Source organism: Passer montanus, unplaced genomic scaffold, assembly GCF_014805655.1.
Source record: "Passer montanus isolate IOZ18808 unplaced genomic scaffold, ASM1480565v1 scaffold57, whole genome shotgun sequence".
Classification (NCBI taxonomy): Eukaryota; Metazoa; Chordata; class Aves; order Passeriformes; family Passeridae; genus Passer; species Passer montanus.
In genome coordinates, this window is record NW_024370705.1 from 4,303,908 (window position 1) to 4,330,857 (window position 26,950).

The following is a 26,950-nucleotide window of genomic DNA, read 5'->3' on the forward strand; positions in this document are numbered from 1 at the left end:
GTGAAGAAAGAAATGAGCCCTGGAGCCCCTGCAGCAGGAGCTGGGATGTGCAGACCCTCACCCAGTAGCCTCACACACCTTTACAATGGAGGGATGGACTTTGGCATCTCCTGATTTGTTCTTTGTTCTTTCTTCTGGTGCAACTGCAAAGGAATATCCCAGGATGTCCCTTCCCACCTGTGCCTGCCCATGGGTACTGCACGTGCTCTGCTCTGTTTCCTGCTCCTTGCTGATGGACAAGCCTGCACCACTGGGGTGGGAAGGATTTCTTTAATCCACTTCTTGCCATGAATCTCTTTTAGATTTGGTGACATCAAGGAAAAGCAGCCAGGACTCACTGACACCTCCTGCAGAAGACACCTGCCTATTCTCCACATTTATTTCAGTGCTTTAAAGACAACGATGATTCACTGTCTGATGAAAGCAGGAACAGATTTCCTCCTGAAATTTCACACCTCAGTGCCTACAATTTCCAGTTCCTAAGGGCAGAGGAAGGTGCAGAGCTGGCACGGGGAGCACCACAAACTTTAGGAAGCCCTAGGTTCAAGTAGCACTGCTGGACTTGAACACTGACAAGAGTTTGGGTGTTCAAAGCCACCCCAAAAGAGTTTGAGGATTTAAAGATAATTGGTGGATGTGTGATGGAAGAGGTCACCCAAAACCAGGATGGAGATGCAAAATCCCATTTTAATATTATTCTGGTTTTGTTGTTCCTTCTCTTCTCTTGGGCAATCTTACAGAGCTCTGAGCTGGTTCTGGTCACAGCAGGGCTCTTGTCCCCTCTGCTGTGATGGGCCAGCCACTCTCAAATCCCCTCATTTCACCCATCCAACATCTTCCTTCTTAATCCTACTAGTAATACCAGCTACTCCTAATAGTAATAACTATTCTGTTTTTTGCTGGGGGAGACAAAAGTTATTCAAGCTGGTGGAGGAAGGACCAGCTCTATCAGGACATTTTCCCCCACATTCCCTCCCTGGAGCACAGCAGGACCAAGCCACGCTGGCCTGGCAGCTGTCCCTGAGTTGTACAAATGCAGCAGTCACCTACAGACCCCTCTATCCCAACCCTCAGGAAATGTCAATCCTTGCACAGCCTTCAACAAGAGCCTCCAATGCCTGCAAAGCCTTTCTCAGAGCTCACACTCCTAAGCCACAATTCTCCCAGCACGCAGCACCTTGCAGGACCAGGGCTTAGGAGCCACCGAGTCACTGCCCTAATCACCACAGGGTCAGGATTTCAAAGGAACCTGCAGCTCCCACAGCGCTGAGATTTGGGGATTTATCTCTCCTGGGCTCTTTTGAAAATCCTGATCAGAGTGCAGCTTTGGTCAAAAAAATAAGTTATGCTAAAAATAGTGCTCACAGGAGGGTCTGGTGCAAATCTCTGCTCCTGGAGGATTCTTATGAGTCAGCTCCTTTCAAAGACAAGAGGAAATTTGTGCAACTAGGAAACACAGAAGGAACCCAAAGGTGTATCCAGGGCATGCTTTGGAGAAGGCAGCCTTGCTGTTAAGATACCAGCTGCATCAACAATCCAAAAAATAAAGAAATATCTTCTATTCAGCTGTAGAACCTCCAGCACTGAGCTGGAAAATAAATATAGAAGCAATGAGATATTTATAGGCACACAGCTATTTTAACACAGCTCTGCTTTAAAGAGAATCCTTATTTAAGTCTTGTCCCTGTAAAGCTGCAGGATGACTTAGAAAAATAACCTGATTAATTATTTTTATCAGGAGAACAGAGAAACAGAGGGAAGATCAAATGCACGCAAGCGCAGCAGGAACGTGGGAGCTGTGCTGGAGGCTCAAACACAGCCAGGCTGCCCAGCTCTCCTGAGCCCAGCACTGTCCCCAGAGCCCAGGCTGGCCACATGTGACACCTGCCAGGGGTCAGCACAAGGCAAGGCATTAAGAGCAGGCACAGAACAGCTCCTGGGTGGGGCAGGCTGGGAGCCACCACGCTCCAGAGACAGAACATCCCATTTTCTGCTCGTGCTGGAAAAGCCCTGGGAGCAGAGGTGGCTCTTCACTGCTAACAGTCCCATTTGCCCATCCTCTGCCCCAAACTGGAGGCTGCTGCCCAAGCTACAGTGGTGGCTCTCCTCCTGCTGCAGGACTTCAGTCACCCCTTGCCAACCTGCCATGACCACAGCAAAGCTCAGAGACCACTTTGCACAGTGGGATTTGCCTTTACAGGCCACCAAAAGACAGGACAGGGAGTCTGGGATGCAGTGATGATGTTCCCACTCCATTTCACGGAAAGCTCACCGCTCTCCACCTGTCTCAGAAGTGCAGGATGAAGGACAGAGATTCCACAGGGTCCCTGGATGGTTTGGGTTGGGGATCACCCAGCCCACCCCCCCTGCCAAGAGCTCCAAGAAGCGTGGCCATGATGAGAGAAGAGGGGAAGAGATCATCCTTCCTGCCACAACATACCGAAAAAAATGCAAGCACACACCTGGAAAAAAGGTGAGATGGGCTCTAGGGGTGAGAACAATCCAAAAGGCAGGGACAGAGCAGAATGTCTGCCATGGAGAGTGAGCTCCAGCCAGGATGGGCTCAGCAAGGCTGAGCTTGTGTGGGAGCTGTCAGAGGCCCAGCTGATGGCAGTAAGTCCCTGCAGAGGTGACAGCTCTGGCAGGTGCACTGAGCAAACAGCAGAAAAGGGGGAGAAATCAGACAGGAGGCAAAGGCAGCTCGATCTTTACAGGCAGAGCTGGGCTGTGCTCGCTGGCATTAAAAAAGGGAGGCAAGTGGTTAAAAAACAACTTTGAAGCAGCATCCTTGCTGAACACAGGTAGGGCAGGGCAGGCTGGCAACTCCCCTCCCTCCCTCCTGCAGACCTCCCTGCTGCAGCAGACCCAATTTCATGGGGTTTTTGCACAAGCAGCGGGGTGGAAAATGATCATCGGGAGGCAGCGCACGGCGCTCCCCACAGCCCCCCACAAGGTGAGCAGCCCCAGCCCCACCTGGGTGGGCACCTGGGTGAGGAAAGAGGCACCAGTGAGCTCCCAAAAAGGCAGCCATGGTGGGGATGAGGGGCAGCCACGCTCCCCCCAGCCCCGTCACCCTCCTGGCTGCTGCCGGCAGAGACAGCGCAGTCCTGCGTGACAGCGTGAAATTAATATGATTTTGGGGGAAGCTGGCAGTGAGTAATGAGCAGCTGAAACACCTCAGCCCCACCCCCTCGCCCCCCAGACTCTTTTAACCCCTCAGCTGCTGGCGTGGCATCACAGAGTGGGAAGAGCGAGAGCTGGGTTAAAGAGAAGTAGAGAAGGGCCATGGAGCACAGCTGAAATGGGATTTGCAAGGTGGGTTTTGGCACAAATCTCAGTGGTGCTGCTTGTGAGCAGCCCCAGCCTGTTGAGATGCTGAGATTGGCACTCCTGGGCTTGGAAAAGTCAACATTGCTGCTTCTCCAAGTGAGGTTTCACAAAGAGATGTCAAAAAAAGAGAGAAAAAAAACCAAAAAAGAGGGGCTGAAGGAAACCCAAGGCTGTCCAAAACACCCCTGGGCAAGGCCCAGAGCCCACCCCTGAGGGGACAGCCTGATGTGCACAGACCACTGACGGGCAGCAGAACAAAAAGTGGTTTTCCAGCTTCTCTGGCACCTAATAAATGGGAATATGGGCAGAAAAACCATCCCATCTTCACGGGCTGCTGATTGAATCCCTGGATGCCTGGTAAGGGTCAGTCCCACAAAGCACCTTCCTGAGGGGACAAGGCTCAGCAGCTTCCCCCTGGACTTAACTGCAGCAAATTTAAGATCTCCTGTCCTCTGCCAGATGCCTGGAAGTGCTCAGGATACTGCTGGGGAGGAGGAAAGAGAGGTGAGAAGACAGATGGTCATCCTGATCTGCCTCAACTTGATTTCTTCAGGAAAAACAACGTGCAGACAGAGATGCTGCTGGTGCCAGCAGCTGCAGAAGCCAGCACAGTTCAAAGGCCTTGGGCACAGGCACTGCCTCAGGGGAGCTGAGAGACTCTGCTTTAATTGCAATCACATCCCAAGGCTGAAAATCTCCCAGATTGGGAGAGGGAGAAAAGCTGCAGCAGGCATGAGGTTAAAAAAATAATGATGCAAACAGAGATGCAAATAAAGGACACGATGTCATCGTGAGGAGAAAGCTGTGATTCATTAGAGGCTTGTTCAGGACCTTCTCGTGAAGTGAGACTGAAAAATACCCACACAAGTGAAAGGCAGGGGGGTGGATGGATCAACATCACCAGGAAAGAACTGGAGTTAACAAATCCAACAGACAGAGGAATTTTAAGAGCAAGGAGATAATCATCTTGACTGTACCTTGATGAAAGGCTGAGACACAAGCTCAAAAGTTAGTCCAGTGGAAATTCAACATTATAAATTGTGCAGTGCCCCAGCTGCCAGCCCCAAAGGGCCAACTCTGAGAATGAACAAGAACTGGTCACAATATAAGGCAAAAAAAAAAAAAAAAGAAGAAATGGTTTTTCCTTTCTTAGTTAGACACACATGTACTCTTCTTAATTCAGACAAAAAGACACCTTGTAACACTAAAACCCTGAGTGGGTTATTTCCAGGAGACAGCACAAGCAGGCTTTGGTTTTCTCTCTATGGAGAGCCACCTGCCCACATCTGAAATTTTTCTGCACTGAAAAAATGGCAAAAAGCCCAAAGCAGAACCCCAGAGTGGCATTTGAACAAGACATTCCAAAAGCAGCCCCTTCCCCAGCTCACTCCACCTCCCCGAGCCCCTCCACGCTGTTGAGCTGAGGAATTTGTGTGGAAAACTAATTAAAGTTCCCTGGGGAAGCTCGGCTGGATGCCCTGGAGAGAGGTGGCAGGAGTCAGGAGGAAGCAGCCCAGAAATTCCCGTCATTTGCACAGGACAAATCCAGGTTTTGGGTGGGCAGAAAAGGGACCTGGAGTGTGTGGAGAGCAGGGGGGAAAATAAATAAATATAAAAATCAAATATGTAATGAATATTCAAAGCCAGGAAAGGGATGTGCTGAAAAAGAAAATCTTCCCTCTGCTCTTGGGAAGAGCCACCTTTTAAAGCAACTTTGCTAAGATAACACAGAGTTAAACATTTCCTTATCTATGTTAAACACCTTTATGATTCAAACTGAAAAACAGCACTGCAAACCCATTTCCCTCTCCCCCACCCCATGGCTCGCTTTGGAGAGTGGCCAAATTAAAGTGGCCACTTCCATTTCTGGGCTCTGAATATCAACCCAATTCTGCTGTGTTTGGGTTTCCAGCACACAAGGAGAAGGTAAAAAATAAAATGAGTTTAATTTATGCTGTTTGAAATAGAGAAATATAGCAGCCCAGCAGATCCCTGTATCCTACCTGCAGCTCATGAGGCTGGTGCACATTCCTGCAAGCTGCTTCCCAAAAATCTCCTGCACCCTGTATTTTCCTGTGCAGCATGCCCTGGCACTGCAGCCTGGGCATGGGAACATCAGGGCTGGTCAAGGGCTGCAAGGATGCCCCTGGCATCAGCTGTGCAGGAGAGCCAGGGCACAGCCCCACGGGGGCAGGAGCAGAGGGCACGGGGTGCCTCAGGGGGCAGCCTGTGCCAGGGTACCCACCCTCATGGGGGAATTCTTTCCCAGTATCCCATCCATCCCTGCCTCTGGCAGTGGCAGCCATTCCCCGTGCTCTGTCACCCCATCCCTGATCCCAAATCCCTCTCCAGCTCTCCTGAGACCCTTTAGGGGGCTCTGAGGTCTCACTGGAACCTTCTCTCCTGCATCTCCCAGCCTGGCTCCAGCCCCTCCATCAACTCTGGGGCCTCCTCTGGACCCACTCCAACAGCCCCACATGTCCTGTGTCCCCCTGGCAAAGCAAGGACAGACTGACAGCCAACAGTGGGGCTGAACCCTTCAGCCAGGACACAGGGAGCCAGCAACCAGACAATTTCCTTTTATCCAAAACCAAAAACCCAACTCAACACATGCAAAGGTGCAATCCTTGTGAGAACCTCGAAGCAGCGTGGGTGGGACCCCACAGCCAACGGGTGACAGGGACAGAGGAGGGAAAGCCTCAGCCCAGAGGAGCATCCTGCAGCCCCAGAGGCAGCCAGGCTGCTCTCAGCCACCGAGCAGCCCAGCACAGCCCCTGCAGTGCAATGAGGAGCTGCAGGGTGAGCACAGGCACCACAGCCTCTGTGCCAGCCCTGAGCCAGCTCCCTGAAGCTCCCGGCCCAGAGCTCCCAGCATGGGCTGCACCACGGGAAGGCAGCCCTAAAATGTTGTTATCCCAAAGGACAGGCCAAAACAAGGCTTGGGAATCCAGCCCTGTGCTGGAAACACAGAGCACAGCACATGTGTGCTGGGGTGCTGAGCCCTGATGATGATGATGAGTCCTGGCATGTGCTGGCCTGGAGCAGGGGCCTGGGAGGGCTTTGGAGAGCTCATGGCCCCACATGAGAACATGATGTGGTGGCCCACTCACCAATCAAACTCAGAGGCACCTTCCAGCTGCCAGTATACATCTCAGACACCTTCTGGTCCCTGCTCCCAGCCTGCTTGGTGCAGGTTTCCAGCTGAGCCCCCAGGCAGGGTGCACATTCCACAGTCCTTCCAGCCCTCAGGGGAGGCAGCAAGGTGGGACCCAAGCCCTGGTCCTGGCTGCAGGTGCCCAGCTGCCTCTCCAGGGCTTTCTGCTTCTCCAAGACTCATTTCTGAGCACTCCCTTCTTGCAAGCAGAGCACCCTGTGACAAGCAGAGGCGTCAGCACTGCAGGGGAGTTCAGGATTCATTCCCCTGCTCTGCCTGCTCCTTCTGCCACCCCACCACAGCACAGCTCTCCTGCCTCACATGTCTCCTCCTGGCTTCTCCCAAAGCACCTGCAGCCCCTGTGCTACCCCAGCAGCCCCTCACAGCCCAGGGAGATGCTCCCAGTGACTTCTGCAGCTGTCCCCAAGCCCTTGGGCCACTGCCTGCAGGGGGACAGCACGGGGACAAAATTCAAGCAGCTAAGAGGCAGCAGCTATCAGTTATGAGCCATTTCTAGCACAACATTTGAGGTTTTAGAAGTGAAAGCCAGCAGTCCTGGCAGCACTGGACATTCTGTTTGCATGGAATGCTCTAATTAACTCTGCCCAGCACTTCCTTAACAAACTCACATGTTTTTCCGCATTTTTTTCTCCTCCTGTGTCTTTCACCAGCACAGATTTTCCACATCTTCAACAGGGGAAGGAGAAATTGTCTCCAGTCATGTAGACTCCATTACTGGGAGAAAGGTGTGAACAGCAAGCATGTCTGGCAGACGGATTCATTATCCCACCGTGTCCTTTATAATGGGAAATGAAAAGCCCATTCTGGTAACTACACTTTATTATAATAGGTCAGAAGAAGTGAAAGGCATCATCTTATAAAATTAACTTCATAAAGACTGCCTTAAAAAAAATATCTCTGCCAGTTTATCCACTGCATCTCCCTGCAGAGAATTTTTTTCTTCTCCCAGAAGGGGCTGACTCCCAAGTCTTGTCCCACTTCACTTTTCCCCTCTTATCAGAAGAAATAGTCCTTTTTCCTCCTCATCAGGCCCAGACATTTGCTTTGCCAGATACAATAAATGCCAAGTCTTGTCAAGACAAAGAAAATAGTCAGCAAAGGAGTTAAAATTAAAAGACACCCACCCCAAAGGTCTCTGCAAGAAGCAGTGTTACTTTCTCTGCAGGAAAGCCAGGCTGTGGAGATAAGTGCACCTGATAACCTGTTCTTTGCCCTGCAATACCTTTCAGTTGCTTTTCTGCTCACTGCTTCTTTAGTCAAACTCGAGTCCAGCCTCCCAGCTGATGATAATTTTGTGATTTAACAGCTTTGTGCAACGTGTTTGACTTCAGTTCCTGCAGGTGCAGGCAAGGCATGGCCAGAGGGATGATAAACCACCTTCCACACTGAGTCCTGATCTCCCTCAGCTAACTGGCAGGGCAGGGCTGGAACTAACCACTGCTGCAAACTCCAGAGAAATCAGAGATAAAACCAAAATGGTAAGTTCTCAGATATACCCTGCAAAGAAAAGAAAAAACAACTTCATCCCCCAAACACACAGCTCCGAGAACTGCATCCTCTGGTGGGATGAGCAGCAGCTCTGCCAAACTCCAAGCACACCCTGGACTGAGTCCATCCCCCAGCTTGCCTTGGATTGGGCAGGAATCCTTTAAGAAGTGGTTTTCTAAATTTTATCATTCTCTTTTGGAGGAAAATGAAATCCCCATCTCCTCAAAACGTTATAAACCACTTGTAAAACAGCCTGATTTTCAATCTTCGTGGAGTTGGTGCAGCCAGAGGGAAGGAGGATGGAAGGGGATGCTCTGAAACAAAGAGTTAATTGGAACTCCCAATGAAGGCTGCATGGATCTCATGTGATAGATTCTTAAAGGAGCCCAATTTTCAGAAATTGCCAGGGCTCCAATCTGTGAAAATGTGGCCTTTCACAGATCTCCAATTCAGCTTGCCACGTTTTGAGTTCCTTTTGAAAAAAAAGAAGTCTTGCCATAAAAGCCCCACAATTTGGTAGGAAAAATTAGCAGCCTTCATGGGATAGCAATCCCTTTGTCTCTCCTCCCCTAACTGTGGCTCTTTGCAAAGAACTAAGCACCATTTACCTTTTGTTATTTTTCCAGGTAGTAAAGAGAAGAGTAGGATCTAATCAAGAACAAAAATGGGTGAAAAACACACACCCACAAAAGCTAAATCTTCACACCTCGCCCAAGAGCGGCCCCTGTAATTGAACAGCAGTTCTCCCTCTGAAGAAGATAACACCTATCTTAAAAAAAAAAGATAAATAAATCCCTTGAGGGTGCAAGAGAGAGCAGAACTTCCAGGAGAACGTGGCAGGACATGCTCTGAACCAGTGTCACACCCCAGAAAGCCATGGGGCTGGGTAGGAGCAGCACCTGAGCCTTGTGGAACTGCTAGAAGAGGATTATTGTGCAGGCAGAGAACCTGAGTGTTGATCAGAGCACTCCTGACTCCCACAAACACCTTAATTAAGCAGCACCTTTCTCCAATGCAGGAAACAGAACTGCTGTCCCCATGTTCCAGAATGAAGAAGTTCCTCCAGGCTGCTGTAGGAACACAGGGCAAGGCTGGAAATGTCAGTGATGGATCCATAAAAAACAAGATCCAAAAGTGTAAAACCAGGCAGGGCAGGGATCCCTGGACTGCCAGAGCTGGGCAGGCACAGCAGCTTGAAAAATCCACTCTTCACAACACCCAGCTCCCTTGGTTTGCTGTTCCAGTGCCATCAACACCTCCTGTGGGGCCATTTGAGAAGGGGCACCGAGTTCCTTCAAAGCTCAAAACAGAGAAATATTTGTTTTGGGGGAAAAATAAATATAGCTACACAAATATCATGTGTTATAGATATTTTTTAAACAATATTGGCATAATCTATGTATTTTTCTGGGGTAATGCATACATATATATAGATTCTGTGTGGATGTATATAATATGTGTGTGTACACAAAATAAATACACACACATATAAATTAATATTTATTCCTAAATTAATATTTATTTATTTAAAATTTATTATTTATTTATTTAGGAATTTTTTTTTTCCCTGCTGCAGGGCTGGAAGGGGACTCTGGAGCAGGGGGAACAATAGGGAAGATGCTCATCCTGTAAAACCTGGGGCATGGGGCTCTCACCCTGCCTGGTGATGCCTGGCTGAGTGGCCTGGTGGTCCCCAGGCTGGCTGTCCCTTGCTGTCCCCAGGCTGGCTTTCCTGGGCAGGCTAAGAGTGCCCCCTGCAGCCCTGCCAGCCCTTCCACTGCCAAAGGACTGGCTGCCATTCCCAATAAATCCCTAACAAAAGCCAAACCAAGGCAGGTTCTGACATGCAGAGCAAGCCCAAAGCTGCAGAGCAAAGGCAGCTGATTGAAGGGCACAAACAAAGCAATCCAGGAGGGCGAGGTGCTGGGCACTGCTCTGGTTTGGGCTGCTCCAGAGGACAGGAGGGACGGCAGGAGTGAAAGGAATGTGTCCCCCCACGCTGCAGGTTTTTGTTTTGAGGATAAAGCCCAGCTCTGAACAGCCCAGGTGAATGAAAGGGATGCTCTGAGAGCTGTCACCAGCTGCAAGCTGCAATATCAATCAGCTGCTCCCCTGCCCCTCCTCTCCACAGCTCTGAGGTGCTAGACGAGACAGGAGGGAAAAATCCCACACCAAAAACCCCCCACAGGCTCTGTGCTTGTGATGTACAAACCCTCCCAGCGCCTTGAACTTCACCTTAGTCCCAGCTTTGCTGGCTCCAGCTTTACGAGGGTCACGTCTGTAGCTCGGAGTGCTGGGATTTAAATTAGCAGAGCTCCACGTGCTGAGGAATCTCAGCAGGGGCACTGGCAGCCCAGGGGCTCTGCCTGAATCCCTCAGGGCAGAACTGAAGTAAAAGCAGCTGAGCTGCACAAGAAAAACCTTGTCATCTTCTAGAGGCATCTTGTGACCATCACCACACCCCTGTCCAAAAGCCAAGGCATGCTTTGCCTTTAGTGAAATCCCTGGAATTTATCCCAAATGAGTGCTGGAACACAGAGCTTTCCTCACAGCCTGCAAGGGAGCAGCCTCCCAGCCCCAGAGGAAACACATCTTCACACCAATAAAGGAGGTGCAATTCCATCAACACAGGGAAGCACAAACAAATCTGCCAGGGGTGTTGCACTGCGTGGCCTGAGCAGATTTAAAGGGTTAAGCAATACCTCAGACCTCCCCTTTGGAAAGACATGCCCCAGAAATGTGTCAGAATCACCCAGGTTCTGCTAGGACAGGCCCACAGAGGCCACCTCCCAACACAGCACCCTGTGGCAGAAAAATCAGCAATTCCTGAAAACCAAGAGCAGAGCAGGGACCACGGCCTGGAGCAGAGAGCAAAACATTCTTGTCCTGGGAGCAGCAAAGATGGTTCTCCTTTTACAAAGTTCCCCTTATTTTCCAGGATGGAACAAGGCTTAAATCACAGCACAAAAGGCTGAGGACACACAGAACAAAGAGGTGATCCCCAAATCCCTGTGTTCTTCCACAAAGACAAGAGAAAATTCACAATATTTCCAATGTGAGAAAGACCCTGTATGAAAATCACAGCAGCTCCACCCCAGAGTGACCCACAGAGCCAACAAAGCACTTTCCTACCTGAAGAGCTCCCTGATTTCCCTGACAGTGGCCTGGAAGGGGATGTTTCTGACCAGGATCTTGGAAGTTTTCTGCTTCTTGGCAGTCTGTTTCTTCCGGGCTGATTTCACAGCAGGCCTGCAAGGCAACAGGAAGGGCAGGTAAAGAGCAGGGAGCAGCAAAGCCCCTTTGAACTGTGGCTCCCTCAGGATCTGGAATGTGGAAAATTGAGGCACCAGCTCACATTGGCATCCTGGGCTGTGCCAGTGGCAGTGCCACACAGGACACCAAGAAGGATCAAATTCCAAACACCCTAAAATCCTGCATCTGAAGGTGAAATAGCCCATCTTGCTCCAGTTGAGGTCCTCATCTCACATCTGTCACCAAATCTTACCTTTAATTGTCAGGAGAATGCATGAATGAATATATTTTTTAAAAATAGCTTAATGTAAGCTAATTTTGATTCTTTTTATTCCTGGCTTATAAAACAGTACATGAAATTTTGTAACAGAATATTTTTTTTTTTTTTTTTACCTCTGGAATTGTATTGCATTTGGACAAGGTCAGAATTTACTTAACACAAAAGACAGCAGCTTATTCCATAAAGCAAAGCACTTCCCATTGTGGCCTGGATACCTGCTGAAGGGTTTTTCAAAATCAAACTGGATAAAAATGGTTTATGAAAGAATTGAAATACAAAGTGCAGACACAGGGAGCTGTCAGACTGCTTGTGGTCCCCAGGAACCAGATTTTCAAACAAATTTTGACATTTAACAGGTATCACTTCCAGTAGGGTTTCCAGAGTGTCTGAAGGACTGTTTAGGTGCCAACATTCGAGTAACTGGATTAATTTGCAACTTTACAGTTAGAATTTCTGTGCTGAGTAAGAACTAGGAAGGAATCCCTAAAAACTGAGGCTAATTCTAAGTAAATTCACCCAAAAGTAACCATCTCCTCTGTCTGATTGCCCACACCAAAGGAGCTAAATCCAAACTTTTATTTTGAGCAAGAAACCTGGTTTTGTCTTGATTTGATCAGAATATTATTCTTAAGCTCCTCTTCTCTCAGATGAACGGGTAAAAGACTTCATTACCCAAAAAAAGATTTCTCTCCAAGAACTTTTTAAACCCCTGGGAGCTCACAGTGCTGCCTGAACTGCCACCAAAGCAGAGGATTTTTCCTTGAGCAGGGAAGAAAACTCTGGTTCTCACTTTGGGCTCATTTTTAGGGTCCCACTTCAGCTCATTCCTCTTTTTTTTCTTTTTTCTTTCAAGCAAAACTGAGTCAGTAAAGCAGAGCAAAGGCTGATGTTTTCAACAGCTGGAGCACTCCTAGCCACATCCCTCAGGATGCAGATGTTGGGGCAGAAGGGAAGAAGCTCCCAAGGATTACTGCAGCTGAAATGTTACTGAGGGGAGAGGTGAGCCCTACCTGACAGCTCTCTCTGACAGCTTCACTTCCAGCTTATGGCCATCCACAGTGCAGCCCTGCAAGTGCACACAAAGAAACAGCAGGAAAAAAGGGATATAATTAAGAGAAATAAATATATAGAAGAATTAGAAGTCAAAGCAGCACTAAATTAACCTTAATCAGTATTTGTTCTGTGAGGGGATATCTGGGTCTGCCCCCTGCAAGGGGCACATGACAGGAACACTCATGAAAATTCAATCCTTGCAGATTTTCTGGGATTTCCACTTTGGATCGGCACAAAGAAACACTTTTCCACCAGTCTGTCCTTTTGCAAACCCTCTTCCCTCCAAAGCCTGGCCCATTTTAGAGGCTCCTCCACCTGTCCAGTGCAGCCCACAGCCCTGACCTCCCCAGCTAGGTCTGAAGTGCCAGGTGAAGCAAGGCTCAGGACAGAGGTGCAGGGTGGCAGGCTCAGGCTCACCTGGAGCTGGCGCAGGGCCTTCTGGGCACTCTCTGGCTTCTTGTACTCCACAAACCCAAAGCCCATGGAAAGCAAAGTGCCTGCCAGGAGAGAAAGGGGACTTGGTAAGAAAGCAGTGACAATGTAAGATATAAAAAAAAACCAGGAGCAAGCATTGATTGCCAAAACTGGGGGGACAAAAGCTTACTATCCCATGAAAAGGGCCAGCCTGTCATGGCTGACCTCATGAGCAGCCCTGGCTGAGATTTTTGAGCAAGGCTTTGCTCTGGACCAGCTGGTTTTGGTGCTGATGCAAAAAGGGGATAACATGTTACACACAAAACCAACGTTTTGCTTTGCATCACGTCATTGCAACTTCCTTAAACCAAACACTGCAAAGCAGCTGCTGGTCCCAATCAGGGGAAGAGATCCTGCTGTGGAGACACACATTCCACAAGCTGGAGTGGGCAGCTGCCACTTCCACAATAAAAGAACCCTGCACAGCAAAGGTCTGCAGTCCCACCACACCCCTGAGGAACATGCTGCCTAACACAGCAGCCATCATTAAGGGACAATTAATAATGAGGGGAGAAAACAACACCCCGTTTTTCATTTCAGAACCTCAGCAGTGGCAGAGTGCAGAGATGACCCCCAGTGCCAGAAGGGATCAGATGCTACAAGATCGGCCCACACTTGGTGCTGAACTGAAGAATTCACTTTATTTCTTTATCTCCCAGCAGATTTGAGTTTTTAAATATCACATGACAAGGCAGCTCTGTGAAGGGGAAATGCCACAAAGCTGTGCAGCTCCCAGAGAGAAGCCCCAGCCCCTCCAGCCAGGGCTTGCCTTAATCCAGCTCCTTGGGAAGGGAGAGCAGCCAACAACAGGCACAGCCACTCATCCCTGCAGCCTGGGGGGCTCAGGGCTGGCAGGGAGAAGGCAAACCCAGCCCACTCAGCACAGCTCTCAGCCAGGCATCCTTGAGGATCTGGCCATTTGCAGGATAATGCAGGGTTTAATCATCACGGGGCACTGGCTCCTGTCAGCCTGCATCCCACTCTCCTCTGTGATCCTGAAGGAGTTTGGCTTCTCCCATCTCAAGATCTCAAGAGAAGGCCACATCTCCACAAATCCCACAATGGAGTTTAACCTTCTAGACTGAACCCTGGGGGAAGGTTTGGCTGCTGCTTGCAGCCATTTCCACGGGAACACTTCTGGAAGCACTGAGGATTTTGCCAGCAGGAACACAAATGCTCAGCCAGATGAGTGCTGAAGCAATGCCACACCTGAGCCCTCAGCTCAGCTGAGGGAAGGAACTGAACAGCAACATCTAGAGTACCTGCTTTGTCTTTCTTCTTGGATATTGTGCAGCTCTTCAGGGCTCCCACTTTGGAAAACGTCTGCAAGGAATTTGGACACGTGACTCAGCTCCCTTTGTCACAGGCTTGCAACTCAACTGCCAACGTGGCCCTCTTCCACACAGGCCCACCTCCCCCAGCACACACCTGCCAGCAGTGCAGCTGAGCCCTTCCCCATCAAATTATTTCTGTACAAACACACAGAGTTTGAAAGGGACCAAGACAGAAACCCTCCAGTGCCCCTCAAAGGGCAGATCTGAGGTGGCTCTGGAGGAACACTCTGGATTACAAGATGCCCTCAGCCAGGTACAGGCCTTAAGGGTGGGTGCTGCCTGTGATGTCCCTGGAACACAGCTCTTCCCAAAAATGGGGGGCTAGAGGGTAGCAAACTAGTTATCTGACCCCCTTGTAAAGCCAGAAAAGAAAAGGGGACAAGTCCCAGCCCTCCTCTGGGTATTTATTTGTCCACAGCTGGAGCAGGGTCTCCACACAGTCTCACAGGTCTAGGGTGCTTGGGCCATGGAATGTGGCATTTTACACAGCTACAAGAAGTGCCAGAGAGGGAAATCCCAGCTGCTTTTCCTTATTTTGGTATCAGCACCCCACATAACTTCAGGAATGCCATTCTCTCTCCCAAGTGCTTATTGAGGTGAAGCAGCACAAGGCAGCACACTGTCAGCAGAAGCTGAGAGGAAAAGCACACTCAGAAATCATCATTTATTTATTCAATCCCTGCCTCTCACACACCAAGCAGTGGCAGAGCTGCAGCAGTGCCTGTCCCAAGGAGGAACACTACAGAAAACATGGCAAATCAGGAATGTTGGAAGATTTCCTACTGCCTCCACCTGTCTCTAGGTGGAATTAAACCCCACCAAAACAGCTCCAGATGCATTTGTCTTAACTGACACCTGGAGTGATGTTCCCAGTCCCAGTAGAACCCAGCGCTCTCTCATCTCCCACCAGATCACACTGGCTGCAGCTGAAATCCTTTAAGCACTGTGTCCTTATTGCTCACCTCCTTCAGTGTGTCTTCTGTGGTGGCAAAGTTCAGGTTTTTGATGAACAAGGTACACCCAGGAGTATTTTCTTCTTCTTCCTCTTCCTCCTCCTCTTCCTCCTGTGCTGCTGCTTCCTCTGAGTCTTTTATAGCTTCACCTGAACCAAGAAGAATAAACCTAACTTTGTAAGATGCAACAAAGCAGAATTTTGGGTGAGTTGCCCACTCAGACTGTGGGGGAGTCCCTGGGATGGGGAGAAAGGTGGTGTATTTAGGGAGGGAAGATCAGCCCTCACAGTGGGAGGTCACCCAGACAAAACACATCCTGTGGCTTGACACAACAGCAGAGGAAAACAGAGACCCCCAGCAAGCCAGACAGAGTTCTTACCTGCTACCAGCCCTGCTTCACCCTCCTTTCCTGGAGCCCCAGCTTTTTTTTTCTGAGGGGTTGGGCTGAGGAAAACCCCCATTGGAGCCCACTCCAGATACAAGGGCACGGAATGAAACTGTGAAGGGAAGACAGGAGAGAAATGAGGAGTGAAGGGCAAAGCCTGAAGGAAAAACTCTGCTCTCAGCTTCATTTTCACCTTGTTCTGTAATGGGAAACAGCAGTGAAAAAGCTGAGTAACCTCTGCAAGTGGCTAAACTGTCACGAAAGGATCCAGCCTTACAGGACCAGAGCCTAAACTGTCACAAAAGGATCCAGCCTTACCAGACTTCAGTCTAAACTCTCTGTCACAAAAGGATCCAGCCTTACAAGACTTCACAGTCTAAACTCTGTCACAAGAGGATCCAGCCTTACAGGAGCAGAGCCTAAAGTCTCTGTCACAAAAGGATCCAGCCTTACAGGGCCAGAGCCTGCCATGGGTCACTCCTGGATTGTGAAATGGAAAAGAAACCCTCCAGCTGTGTCACAACCCCCTTCTCCAGCATCCTCTGCAGGCTGAGCCCTGCTCTGCTGTACTAGGCACCTCCCTAAATCCAAAGGACACAGCTTGGAGCATCAGTGCCTCAGGGATAACAGCCTTCCCACACCCCCTGTGCCCCCCACGCTCAGAGAGCCCTCCTGCAGCTTCCCAACTCACCAAGACCCCCCTCCCCAGGCAGTGCCCCCACCTTGGAGTAGGCCAGCCTGGTGAAGGCTAGCTTGGCCTCTGTGGGCTCCAGGAACTCCACGATGGCTGTGATGCCTCCCTCGGGCAGCAGCACCCGGCCCAGGCCCCCGTGCTGGCCAAAGAGCTCCTCCAGCTCCAGCGCGCTCATGCCGGCCGGCAGGTTCTTCACCAGGATCACGGTCTTGCTCCTCTCACCAGCAGCCTGACACAGCCAGCAGGGAAAGTGAGAGAGAATATGGGATGGGAGAGAGCAAATCCAGCAATTTTCTAACTGGAGACTTTGGATCTCCAAGGCTGTGCTCTCCCTCTCTCTGTGTCACGCCTGTCCCAGATCCAAAAGGACTGACAGGCATTTAGGAAACACTCCCTGGAAAATCCACATCTCATGGATGGAGTCAGCTGCAGGTCCACAGGGCTCCTTCCCTGCCTACACCAAGCTGCCCACCATCCTAATGCCATCATATCATGGATTTCACCCATCCCAAGAGCTGCTGATTTTCAAATGGATACATTTCCCAACTCATCAGGGAGGCTTCAATCCTGCAAGATGTTGAGGATCTAATTACCAATTTCCAAGAGAGCTGGGAACACCAGGACTAGAAGAGGTGAATCCCCACTGGTGCCTCCAGCTGAGCCTCTCACCTGGCTGAAGGAATCCAGGCTGACTCCGTTTTCCACGAGGAACCGGCGGATTTCCTGGACCAGCTCTGTTTCTCCCAGAGCCACTCTCACTGCCACGCTGTCTTTGCTCTCCTGTGGGCAAGAGTTCAGTCACCTGCTGCTCTCAGAAGCACATGCAAAGGGAATGTGGCAGGCAGCTGGAAGGTAAAATGCTCCAGCTCGTCTTGAGCTGCTGGAAATTGTGCTGTTGGAATTCAAACATGTCCTGAAGTAAAATGAAATTTCCAGGAAGGATCTGAGCTTTAGGGTGTAAATTCCCACCAGCTGCTAGTTATGCAGAAATGCAAAATTCAGCCACAGGAAAGCAGAGTGGGAAGAAAGGCTGGGGACCAAGGGATCAATAGGCTCAGACCCCACAGAACTGCTGCAGCACCACAGCCCCAGCCTGTGTGGTGCCCATGGATGCATGGAAGCTTTTCCTGTGCAAGACCACGAAGGTCCAGGCCACAAAGAAACAGGCAGGAAAGTGATGTCCCACCCCAGCTGATCCACCACAACCCAACTCACAGCATCCAGCACTTGGCTTTTGGCAGCATTGTACTTGTGGGCCATGGCATCAGCCACAGCGTTTGTCCCCACGAACAGCGCGTTCCAGTTGTGGGAGCTGGCAAGAGAAAACACAGCCAGGGTCACTCATGGGCCCCCCCAGCCAATAATCCTGGGAAAAAGCAGCTCTGAGCACCACCACAAGCAGGCAGGGTGAAGGGAGAGGGAAAGAAGGGTGGAAGATCCCTAGAGAAGGGACAGGATGAAGAGATGTGACTGGAGAGCAAACGGGAAGCAGTGCAGGCAGCTGAGCTCTCCTCCCCAGACCTCACTGCCCACAGCTCTGCAGCTGAAGTTCAGGCACTGGCTCAGAGCAACACACCTTTCCAACTGCTTTCCCAAACCATGCAAACCCCTTGCTTGCAATTCCCTTTAACACAGAAAGCATCAGCCACTTCTTTCATTTGTCACACAGCAAGAAAAAGTCTCTACAAGCTTTAGAATTACAGGAGGCCAAGCAGAGGAGCAAGGCCCAACTGATCTGAAAGCACCCCCCTGAACAATTACAGAATCAGATTAACTCTTATTAGAGAAATAACTCATGCCAAAGCCATTCAAACCTCCCAGTTTCTGCTGCTCACTGAGCTACTGCAGCTACTTGGGCACAGCAGCTGGGGAGGTAAGAGAGAAAGGAAACAGAGCTGCACAGCAAATGCTTCATCAACTTTGGGAATCTCCACAGCCCCTGTGAAGATCCCACAAGCATTCCTGGGAATCTGCAGCTTGTGTTATACCTGGCACTGTTGGCTTTGTCCTTGGCCTCTTTGCTCTTTTTGTAGGAGGAAGATTCTTCTCCATCTCCAGCTTCCACTTTTTCCTTTTTGATCGTGGAGGGTAAAAGATGCATCATTCTGCCCTGCAAGACAGGAAGGAGAGGTCCAGCAGCTCTGGAATAATCCACAGATGTCCACATGGAAGAAATTTCCTGGCACCTTTCCCAGTCAGACAGCCTTGGTGGAAGGAGGGAACTTTCTTTCCCAACGGAGCCACAACTGCAAGTCAAAGCATGAGACAGACTCAGAGCTCCTTCCCCACCTCTATCAGGATTTTGGTGTCTGAAATCTGCTCAAACCAAGCTGCTCTACCAAAAGAACCTGCAGGAAAGCCTCAACCTTTTTAACAAAGCCCAGAAACAAACTCTCAGCCACATTCCCACCAAGCATTCCCACCAGCTGCAGTGCAAAGCAGAGGAGAAGCACCAGAGCTGTACCTGGAACACCTGCCCATCCAGCTCTGCCAGGGCCTTCACAGCATGCTCAGGGATCATGTAGGTGATGAAAGCAAATCCCTTGGGTTTCTTGGTGAGTTTGTCAATGGGGAAGTGGATCTCTGAGAGGGGTCCTGCAGGAGGAAAGGCTTGGTGGTCACAGATGTCCCTGCTCAGCTCTGAACTGGCACCTCCCAGACACAGCCAGGGATGAGGGGAGCAGCTCTGGATGGGTGGTGAGCCACCAGCCTGGGCCAGGAGCTGCACAGGGCAAGGAGGGCCCAGCACAAGCAGCCCAAGTCCAGGTGTGGCAGCTCATGGGCTCTGACAGGTGACACAAACCAGGCAAGCTCTGAGCAGCTGCCTTCACCTTCAGTCAGGGAAAAACACCTCCACAACCTCACCCTCTCTGGCCCAGGATGCCAAGAGAACGTTAAATGTGTTTAATTTGGAGGTAGAAGAGGGAAACTTCACATTTACACCCCAAGTTTGGGATGTCAAGTGGATCTGAAGGGTTCACCTCTAACCTGCAGGAAGCCCCCTGCCAAACAGGCTCACATAATCACACCAGAAAATAAACATGATGGGAGCTGGGCCATGTCCAAGAGATGTGGGACACAAAGCTTTGTCCATCCCCACCCAGCAGAAAAACGTCTGGACAAAGGAAAGACATTGCCCTGCAATTCCAGTCCCATGGCAAACACTCACCATACTTGGAAAAGATCTTCTCCAAGTCCTCCTCAGTGCTGGTGAAAGGCAGATTCCTGACAAAGAGTCTCCCTGATTCAGACAAGTCCTCTTCCTCCTCATCATCCCTCAGTGTCCTTTGCCAGGGCTGGTGCTCAGGTTTTGCTGGAACAGTTTCTTTTGGGGTGTTCCTGCACCGGGAAATCTCCACACAGCGTCCACCTGGCCCCCAAAGAACAGAGGGACCTTGCATGCTTCCCAAGGCCACAAACAAACAACACCCAATGCAAATGATGCCTTGAGAGGCTGCCTGCAACAGAGGCTAGGCAGTGTTAAAGGAATACAGGAGATACTTATTTAAAAGGCCTTCAAAGGACACACCTTAGGCAGTACAAGAGCCCAAGGAGGCTCCAACCTCAGGTCATGAGGTTTCACACTTTTATGGGTTTTGGTCCATTTACATATTGGGGTTTATTGTCCAATTACACCTTCAGGTTATGAAGTCCCATCCTCCCAGATTGCTCTCCTGAATTTTCTGCTGTTTATATTTTTTGGGCCTGAACTGGAGAAGGATTGTTTTGGCTAACTAGTCTGTGAGGAGAACTTGCTAACACTTGACATGAAGTTTAGAGTTATATACTAATGCAGTACAGAATGTGGATAATGTGAAAGCTAAAACTTAAGGCATCCCAGAGAGCCCAGGGTTAGACACAATTGCAGCCCCATAGGCTCTGAGCAGGACTCAAAAATAAGGGAGAGGTGGGGACCATAAGAGTCAGTCTTCATGAAAATCAGGGTATCAACCCCAGCCTCCTTTCCTTTCAGAGAGCCCCAGCCTGTCTGTGCCAGCCCACACAGCATTTGCAAACAGAATTTCAGAAGTTATTCCAAGGGTTAGGCCAAGCCCAGGGCTCCAACCCAGCCCTGCAGCACTGTCTGTACAAAGCTGGACTCAAGTAGTGCTATTTTTACCCAGCAAGAACCACCTCAAGCACACGGCAAAACACGAGGGCCCCAAAACCCCACTCCTGTCACAGCACCTGGTTTATCCCAGGGAACAACCCCCCCGTCTGCCTGGGAAAAACTCCAATCACAGGAGCTACTTGTGCAGGGAACACTCGAGCAGCTGAGCTCCCGGGCTGGAACAGGGAGGAACAAACAGCTCTTACCCAGGAATTCTTTTTTCCGCTTCAAGGCCCTTTGCATTTCTGCTTCACTCTTCAAGTCAACAAAGATGTAACCTTGGAGGAAGGGAAGGTTCAACTGAGCATCATGTGGAGAACACACACAGCCACTAATTGGGTAATTAAGGGTGAATTGGGCTTGCTTTAATATAGATTCCTATAGATAGAGCATTCAGCTCCCATGGAAAGTTTCAATCCAGCCTGGAGATGACGATGTCAGACTGGAAGGCTGCCTTTTTAAAGCTTATTCTTTACATACAAATCACAAAAACTTTACTTAGAGCTGAAGGAGGCTTTCACAGGTGCCTCTGAGAGCAAATAAAAGGTGCATCTGTTGTTGGACTATTAAAGGAAAAGAGCACACAGCAAAGCTCCAAGGACCTGCTCACACAAATCAGCACAGTGCCCTGGGCTGCTGCAGCTATCCCAGAGGAACAGGCTTTTCCTTGGCATGGTTTGGGTGTTTAGAACAAAGTTCTGGATGCAGCTCAAGAAAAAAAAAAAAAGCTCCTGCTGCTACTCCTAAGGGAGCACAGCCAACATTACTCTGCCCAGGGCATCCTGTGGACAGCAAGTAGGGCAGGAGAGCTGCAAAGTCACAGAAAGGTCTCCAAGAATCAGGCCACGAGCCAGGGATGTGGAACTGCAGGCTAAAAGAGCAGAGGGGTGACCAAGAGGTGCCCTAACTCACAGATCCCACCCCCCTTCCACACAGAACTCTCACCTGAATTCTTCCCCTGGGCCTTTTTTCCCATCCGGATTGCCACTGGCTTCAGAGGGAAGAAAAATTCCCGAATTTTTTGCTGTGGGAAGAATCAGAATTGTTTGAATAATTCTCAGATACAGGAACCAGCAAATTGCAGGCTTAGGTTTTTACATAAAAACACCCAGATCTCTGCACAAAGCTCAGAAGCTCCCCTGATCACCCACAAAGGAGTGAGAAGTGAAAAGTTTCTGCAAACATTTTGCAGAGGTACACTCTGAGACACCCCTGAGCCTCCCTCCCTCCCCAGCTGGGAAACCAAACTTGCCTCAGTGATGTTGGAGGGGGCCCCACGAAGTTTCACTGTGAATGGAGTGCTGGCTTCCCCTGAGCTGGCCTGGCTCTGCACAGAGGAGGGGGAAAAAAGGGTCAAAAAGCTGAATGAAAGAACAAAAATCACAGCACAGCCAGCTGGGCTTGGCCAACAAACAGGAGGCTGAAGAGTGGGAGGGAATATCAGGAGATTCCCACAGCTGCAGCAGCCTGGGGCAGGAGGTGCCAGCTGAGGGTGCACTGCCATGGAAAACTGAGTTCTGCTGTTTCCAGGACAGCATTTCCTGGATAAAAGCCTCTGAGAAGGGCACTAGCAGCACTTAGCTGGAAGCCCCATCTTTGGGAATTTAGTCAGCCCTGAGGGGATTCAGTGAAATTTGTAAATGGGTAAAACATTGTAAAACACCAAGAAGGCCAAGAAAGCTGGAACCCAGTGGGGCCTGCAGCCTTCCCAGGCTGTCAGCTCATTCTGCAGGGACTGACAGACACCTGCTAGCCACAAAGCTGCTGCTTCAAAGAAGACAAATCTAATCCAGCTCTACCTCTAGTGTGGATCCTTTTTTCTTCTTCCCCACGGGTGTTTTTTGCTCTGTTTGTTGGGCTTTTGGCTTCCCCCTTTTCTCTGGGTGGGTTTCTGCAATGCCTGAATCCTCCTCAGTCTCACTTTCCTCCTCCTCCTCCTCAGTCTCTGTTTCTTTCTCTGAACTGGATGAGGAGGAAGAATCCTCCACCACTTTAGATTTCAGGTAATCCATGTCTGAGAGGTCTTTGCTGGTAGCTGCTTTCTTCCCTTTTTTCTTTCCTGGCAGAGAGGAGAGAGCAGAGAGGTTTTTTCACACAGATGCTGTTGCTCTGCCCCCAGGCCAGAAAAAAGCTGAGAACTGACACAACCATGGCCATCACCTCCTCATCCTCCACCTTTTCCATAGGAAAGGTTTGAGAACAGCAGAGCAATTTCATCTTGGCACTCCCAGACTGACAGCCTGGATTTCAAGGCAACAGTTCATGAATAAAACACATCAGAAAGGGGTTTGAGGTGCTCCAGGATGAGCTATTTTGTCACAATTTTAACTAAATAGCCCAAGCAAGCCTCAGAAAAGGGTTTGAAGTGTTCAGTTTTACAGGGAAAAGGACACAAGCACAGCTGAATTTGAATTACCCAAGGAGAGATGAGCAGGAGGGAAAACACCATTGACTCCACCAGAAGAGATAAAGAAATCCCATGGAGGGAGGGAGGCTCCAAACCCACACCCACCCCTGCTGCAGGGACACTGGATCCTAAATGACACACACCAGGCTGTGAGGCTTCAGACAGAAGCCACTACTCCAGGTTTGCTCTCAGGCACTGAACCCTGGCCCTTCCCCCAGCCCAATTCCAGAAACATCCATCAAAGGCACACCAGACAAGTTCCCAGCCACCCACAGGTTCCTAAAGCAACAGGAACCACATCCAGCCCTGGAAATCCTGGGGATGAAAGGGGCTGCAAGCAGCCAAGCTGCAGATGTTTGCCCTGTTACTCCTCCCCAATGGCACAGGGAAAGCACAAATATCAAATATCAGACACGGCATTTGCCACAGTTCCCCAAATCTGGGGAAAGAACCAGGGGTTCCCAGCACACAGGAAGGTGAGAGCCCACCCTCCTGGTGACACTGAGTCCAGTGCTGTCACTCCCTGTGACAGCAGTCACTGGGACTGACACGAGCAAAGGGTGACAGCTCCCTCAGGTACCTTTAGCCTCCTCCTCATCCTCAGAGGGCTCATCCCCAGCCTCACTCAGCCCCTCAGACTCATCTGAGTCAAAGTTCAGGTAATCAGCTGCTGCTGCCTTCCCCTTCTGAGGCTCCTCTGCCAAAGTGTCATTAGCCCAGGTGGCCACCTGGGACCGCTTCTGGTGAACCACCAAGAACTCCTGGAATGTTTTATCTTCCTTCAGCTGTGGGAAAGAAAAAGACAAGACGTGAGGAGAAACTCATTGTGAATCTGAAATCCAAGATAGCACCTCATTTCCAGCAGTGTAAAACCAAAAATCCCTTAAGGGGAGCTCAATTTACACTGACAAGGTGACAAAAGTCTTCTCAAGGTGTCTCATTCATGCTCTTTTTTATAACTGGTGTTTAGAAAGCACTTTAAAGAGGAAAACAAAACAATAAAAAGATAAAAACCCAGCCAAGTTAAATGTGCCACGACTCACCTATGGTTAAACCCCAGAACTGCAGAACAGAGCAGAGCTGGGTGCAGTGTGTGCTCACAGGAGCTGACCATTAAAACCCCACACTGGGGTTGTTAAAATGATTTTTACACTAAAACTGGGCTGTCCCAGCCTGGATGAACAGCATGGGAAGTAGGAGAGACAGGAACTATTCAGCAGCAAGAGTGCAGGGACAGCAATCCAACCTCAACTCACCTCCTTTAAGTTATCCACTGGATCCTTCTTCTTTTTATCCTTGGAAAAAAAAAGAAAAAAAAAACCCAGAGAGGTTTATTGTAAACACAGGCAATTCCAGATAACCCAAGAGCACAGGGAACAGAGACCCTGAGGCAGAAACAGCAGCAGGACCCCAGGATCTGGTGTCCCAGCTGCTCTGTCCCCTCCCCACAGGCCAGGCCACCCCCCTGTGGCACTGGCACACTGCAGGGCCCCAGGAACCAGGCAGGGCTCACTCACTTTCTTTGTGCCTGCACTTGCCAAGGGCTCCTTGGTCTGCTTCTCTGGGGCAGGGGCCTTCTGAGAGTGCTTGCTCCAGGCTTTGGGCTTTGTGGGGTCACCAAAAGACTTGCACAACTCCACCTGGAACGAGGCAGGGCTGTAGTTAAACACAGGGCTGTAACTGCTGGGTGACCCCACTCAGGGATTACTGTAACCCTGATGGGAGGGAGGGGGTGCAGGAACAGCTTGGAAAGCACAGAGCTGCACATTCAATCACCATGGGAGGCAGGAGTGCACAGGCACAGAATCCCAGCATGGCAAGGGGCCTTAAAGTGCCACCCCTGCCATGGCAGGGACACCCTGCACATCCCAGGCTGCTCCCACCCCCCTCCAGCCTGGCCTGGGGCACTGCCAGGATCCAGGGGCAGCCCCAGCTGCTCGGGGCACCTGTGCCAGGGCTCACCACCCTCCCAGGGGAGAACCTCTCCCTGAGATCCCATTCCTTAGGAGTCTCAGGGAGCTGTTTCTGGAGATGAGCTCACTGTGACTCTGGAAGTGTCTATGAAGCTCTTGTTGAAGTGGTTCAGGGCTGCCTGAGCCTCATCCTCAGACTTGTAGCCAATGAAGCCGAACTTCCGGAACCTTCCATCCTTGGTGTACTTGAGGCAGCAGTCAGTGAGGGTGCCAAAGGCAGCAAAGAGCTTCCTGAAGCGCTCCTCCTTCATCTGGGAAGGGAGGGAGGGCAGCAGGAGGGGAAGTCAGCCCCAGAGAGGCTCTGAGGACAAGTCCAACCCAACACATTCTGTCCCAAAGAGCTCCTGGAAGGCTGCAGGGAGCACGAAGTGAGCCAAACCCCGCTTCAGCCACGCCATCCCTTCGTGTTCCCCCCGGACCCACGCGGGGATGGGGCACGGGCGGGATCCTGCCGGGCACTGCAGCACCGAGAGCACGGGCACCCAGCCCCGACAGCGAGGGGGCACAGCGACCACAACGAGACCACCGCCCCCCCTGAGGGGCTGCCGGCTGCCAGCCCATGCCCCTCACGCTGCTCCCTGCACCTTCCTGGCTGCTCCGGAGCGCTCCCTCCATCCTCCCCCCCAGGTTTCCCGTGTTCCCAGCACTGACCGCGACTCCTCAACCCCGCACAGCCCCTTCCCCCGGGACATCCGGCCGCTCCCCCTCCAAAACCTCATCCTCCCACCGCTTCAAGCCTTCTCTCCCGGGGGAGGTCCCCCCGCTCTGCCCCGTCCCCACCACACGCTCCCCTCCCTGCCCGGCATCCCGCTTCCCCCCGCAGCGCCCCCACACCTTTCCTAGGCCCCGCACGCCCCCTGCGCCCTCGGCACCGCACAGAGCCTCACCCCATTGGGGAGATTCTTGACGATAAGCCGCGACATGGCAGCGACAGACACCGACGAGGGAGAGCTCAGCGCCGCGCACGCCGCCCCATGGGCGCCGCCATAGTCTCCGGGTCACGTGGCCTGCGGGCGGCACCGCGCATGCGCGCGCAGAGACCCGGATGCTGGTCCTTAGCAACGGCCCCTTAGCAACGGGGCCTGCAGGGCTGGGGCCGCGGGAGCGCCCTCGGGGCACCGGGGACAGGGAGCGGCGGGGAGGGGAGCAGGGGCAGGATGAGGAGGGGGTGGTCACCCCCGGGTTTCCCCGCAGAGCGGGCTGCAGCCTCCCGGCCCGTCCGCGCTGCTCGGCGGGGCCGCAGGAGGGAGCTCCGCGCCTGCCGCTCCCGGCTCCGGGCGGCCGCTGAGCCAAAAAACCCTCCGGGGATGATGAATTTGGGCGGGGGGATGGCGCAGAGAGCCTCGATGTCACCCCTAAAAGTCATGCGGAAGGGGGACAGAGGGTCTAGTCCAGAGAAACTCTGGATTCCTGGATGTTTTCACGGTGCCAGGTTGGACGGGGCTGGGAGCAGCCTGAGATCGCAGAAGGTGGTCCCTGCCATGGCAGGGGATGGAATGAGATGAGCTTTAAGGTCCCTTCAAATCCAAACCATTCTGTGGTTCTGTGAATAAATGCAGCTTCCCTCCAAGGAACAGCTAAATAACCCCACAGCCAGAGGATGTGCTGTGAGAGCACCAAAGGATAAAACAGAGCAAAAGTGCCGGAATAAAACAATTCCTGGAGGGTTACTGAACACTGCAGGGCCTTTCCTGCCTGAACATCACCCACAGCTTCCTCATGAGGGGCAGCTCCAGTCTCTGCTGTGCCCGAGGGAACAGCTGCAGCCGTGCCAGGGGACAATCGGGTTGGATGTTAGGAAAAGGTTCTTCCCCCAGAGGACTCCGTGATCCCTGTAGGTCCCTCCAACTCAGGGTATTTTATGCTTCCATGATCCATTGCTGGAGGCTGAGCGTATCAGGGGGAGCAGAACTGTTGTACCTCAAGCATCTCCTCCTGCTCAGAGCCCTCAGCCTGTCTGCCTGTCTTACACCAGCTGGAACTCTGAATTATGTTGTTATTCCCGGAGGAAGATGCTGGGAACAGCTCTGGGCTCCGGCAC

At 51.1% G+C, this 26,950-nt stretch overlaps 1 protein-coding gene across 2 annotated transcripts in view; it reads right to left on the reverse strand.

Annotated features, from left to right (window-relative positions):
* RBM19 (RNA binding motif protein 19) overlaps positions 1 to 25,906 on the reverse strand; it is a 51,638-nt gene extending 25,732 nt beyond the window's left edge. For both annotated transcript variants that reach the window (XM_039726077.1, XM_039726075.1), the window contains exons 1-21: positions 25,797 to 25,906; positions 24,978 to 25,160; positions 24,454 to 24,576; positions 24,193 to 24,231; positions 23,517 to 23,721; positions 22,329 to 22,588; positions 21,782 to 21,856; positions 21,475 to 21,553; positions 20,736 to 20,807; positions 19,588 to 19,788; positions 18,883 to 19,013; positions 18,407 to 18,528; positions 17,634 to 17,730; positions 17,088 to 17,198; positions 16,447 to 16,647; positions 15,719 to 15,836; positions 15,349 to 15,488; positions 14,315 to 14,375; positions 12,996 to 13,075; positions 12,536 to 12,591; positions 11,126 to 11,242 (exon numbers count right to left, since the gene is read on the reverse strand). In XM_039726077.1, the coding sequence (XP_039582011.1) occupies positions 11,126 to 11,242; positions 12,536 to 12,591; positions 12,996 to 13,075; positions 14,315 to 14,375; positions 15,349 to 15,488; positions 15,719 to 15,836; positions 16,447 to 16,647; positions 17,088 to 17,198; positions 17,634 to 17,730; positions 18,407 to 18,528; positions 18,883 to 19,013; positions 19,588 to 19,788; positions 20,736 to 20,807; positions 21,475 to 21,553; positions 21,782 to 21,856; positions 22,329 to 22,588; positions 23,517 to 23,721; positions 24,193 to 24,231; positions 24,454 to 24,576; positions 24,978 to 25,160; positions 25,797 to 25,832 (2,507 nt within the window). In that variant the 5' untranslated portion in view covers positions 25,833 to 25,906. The remainder of the gene's footprint in view (positions 1 to 11,125; positions 11,243 to 12,535; positions 12,592 to 12,995; positions 13,076 to 14,314; positions 14,376 to 15,348; positions 15,489 to 15,718; positions 15,837 to 16,446; positions 16,648 to 17,087; positions 17,199 to 17,633; positions 17,731 to 18,406; positions 18,529 to 18,882; positions 19,014 to 19,587; positions 19,789 to 20,735; positions 20,808 to 21,474; positions 21,554 to 21,781; positions 21,857 to 22,328; positions 22,589 to 23,516; positions 23,722 to 24,192; positions 24,232 to 24,453; positions 24,577 to 24,977; positions 25,161 to 25,796) is intronic.
* Positions 25,907 to 26,950: the final 1,044 nt, after the last annotated feature.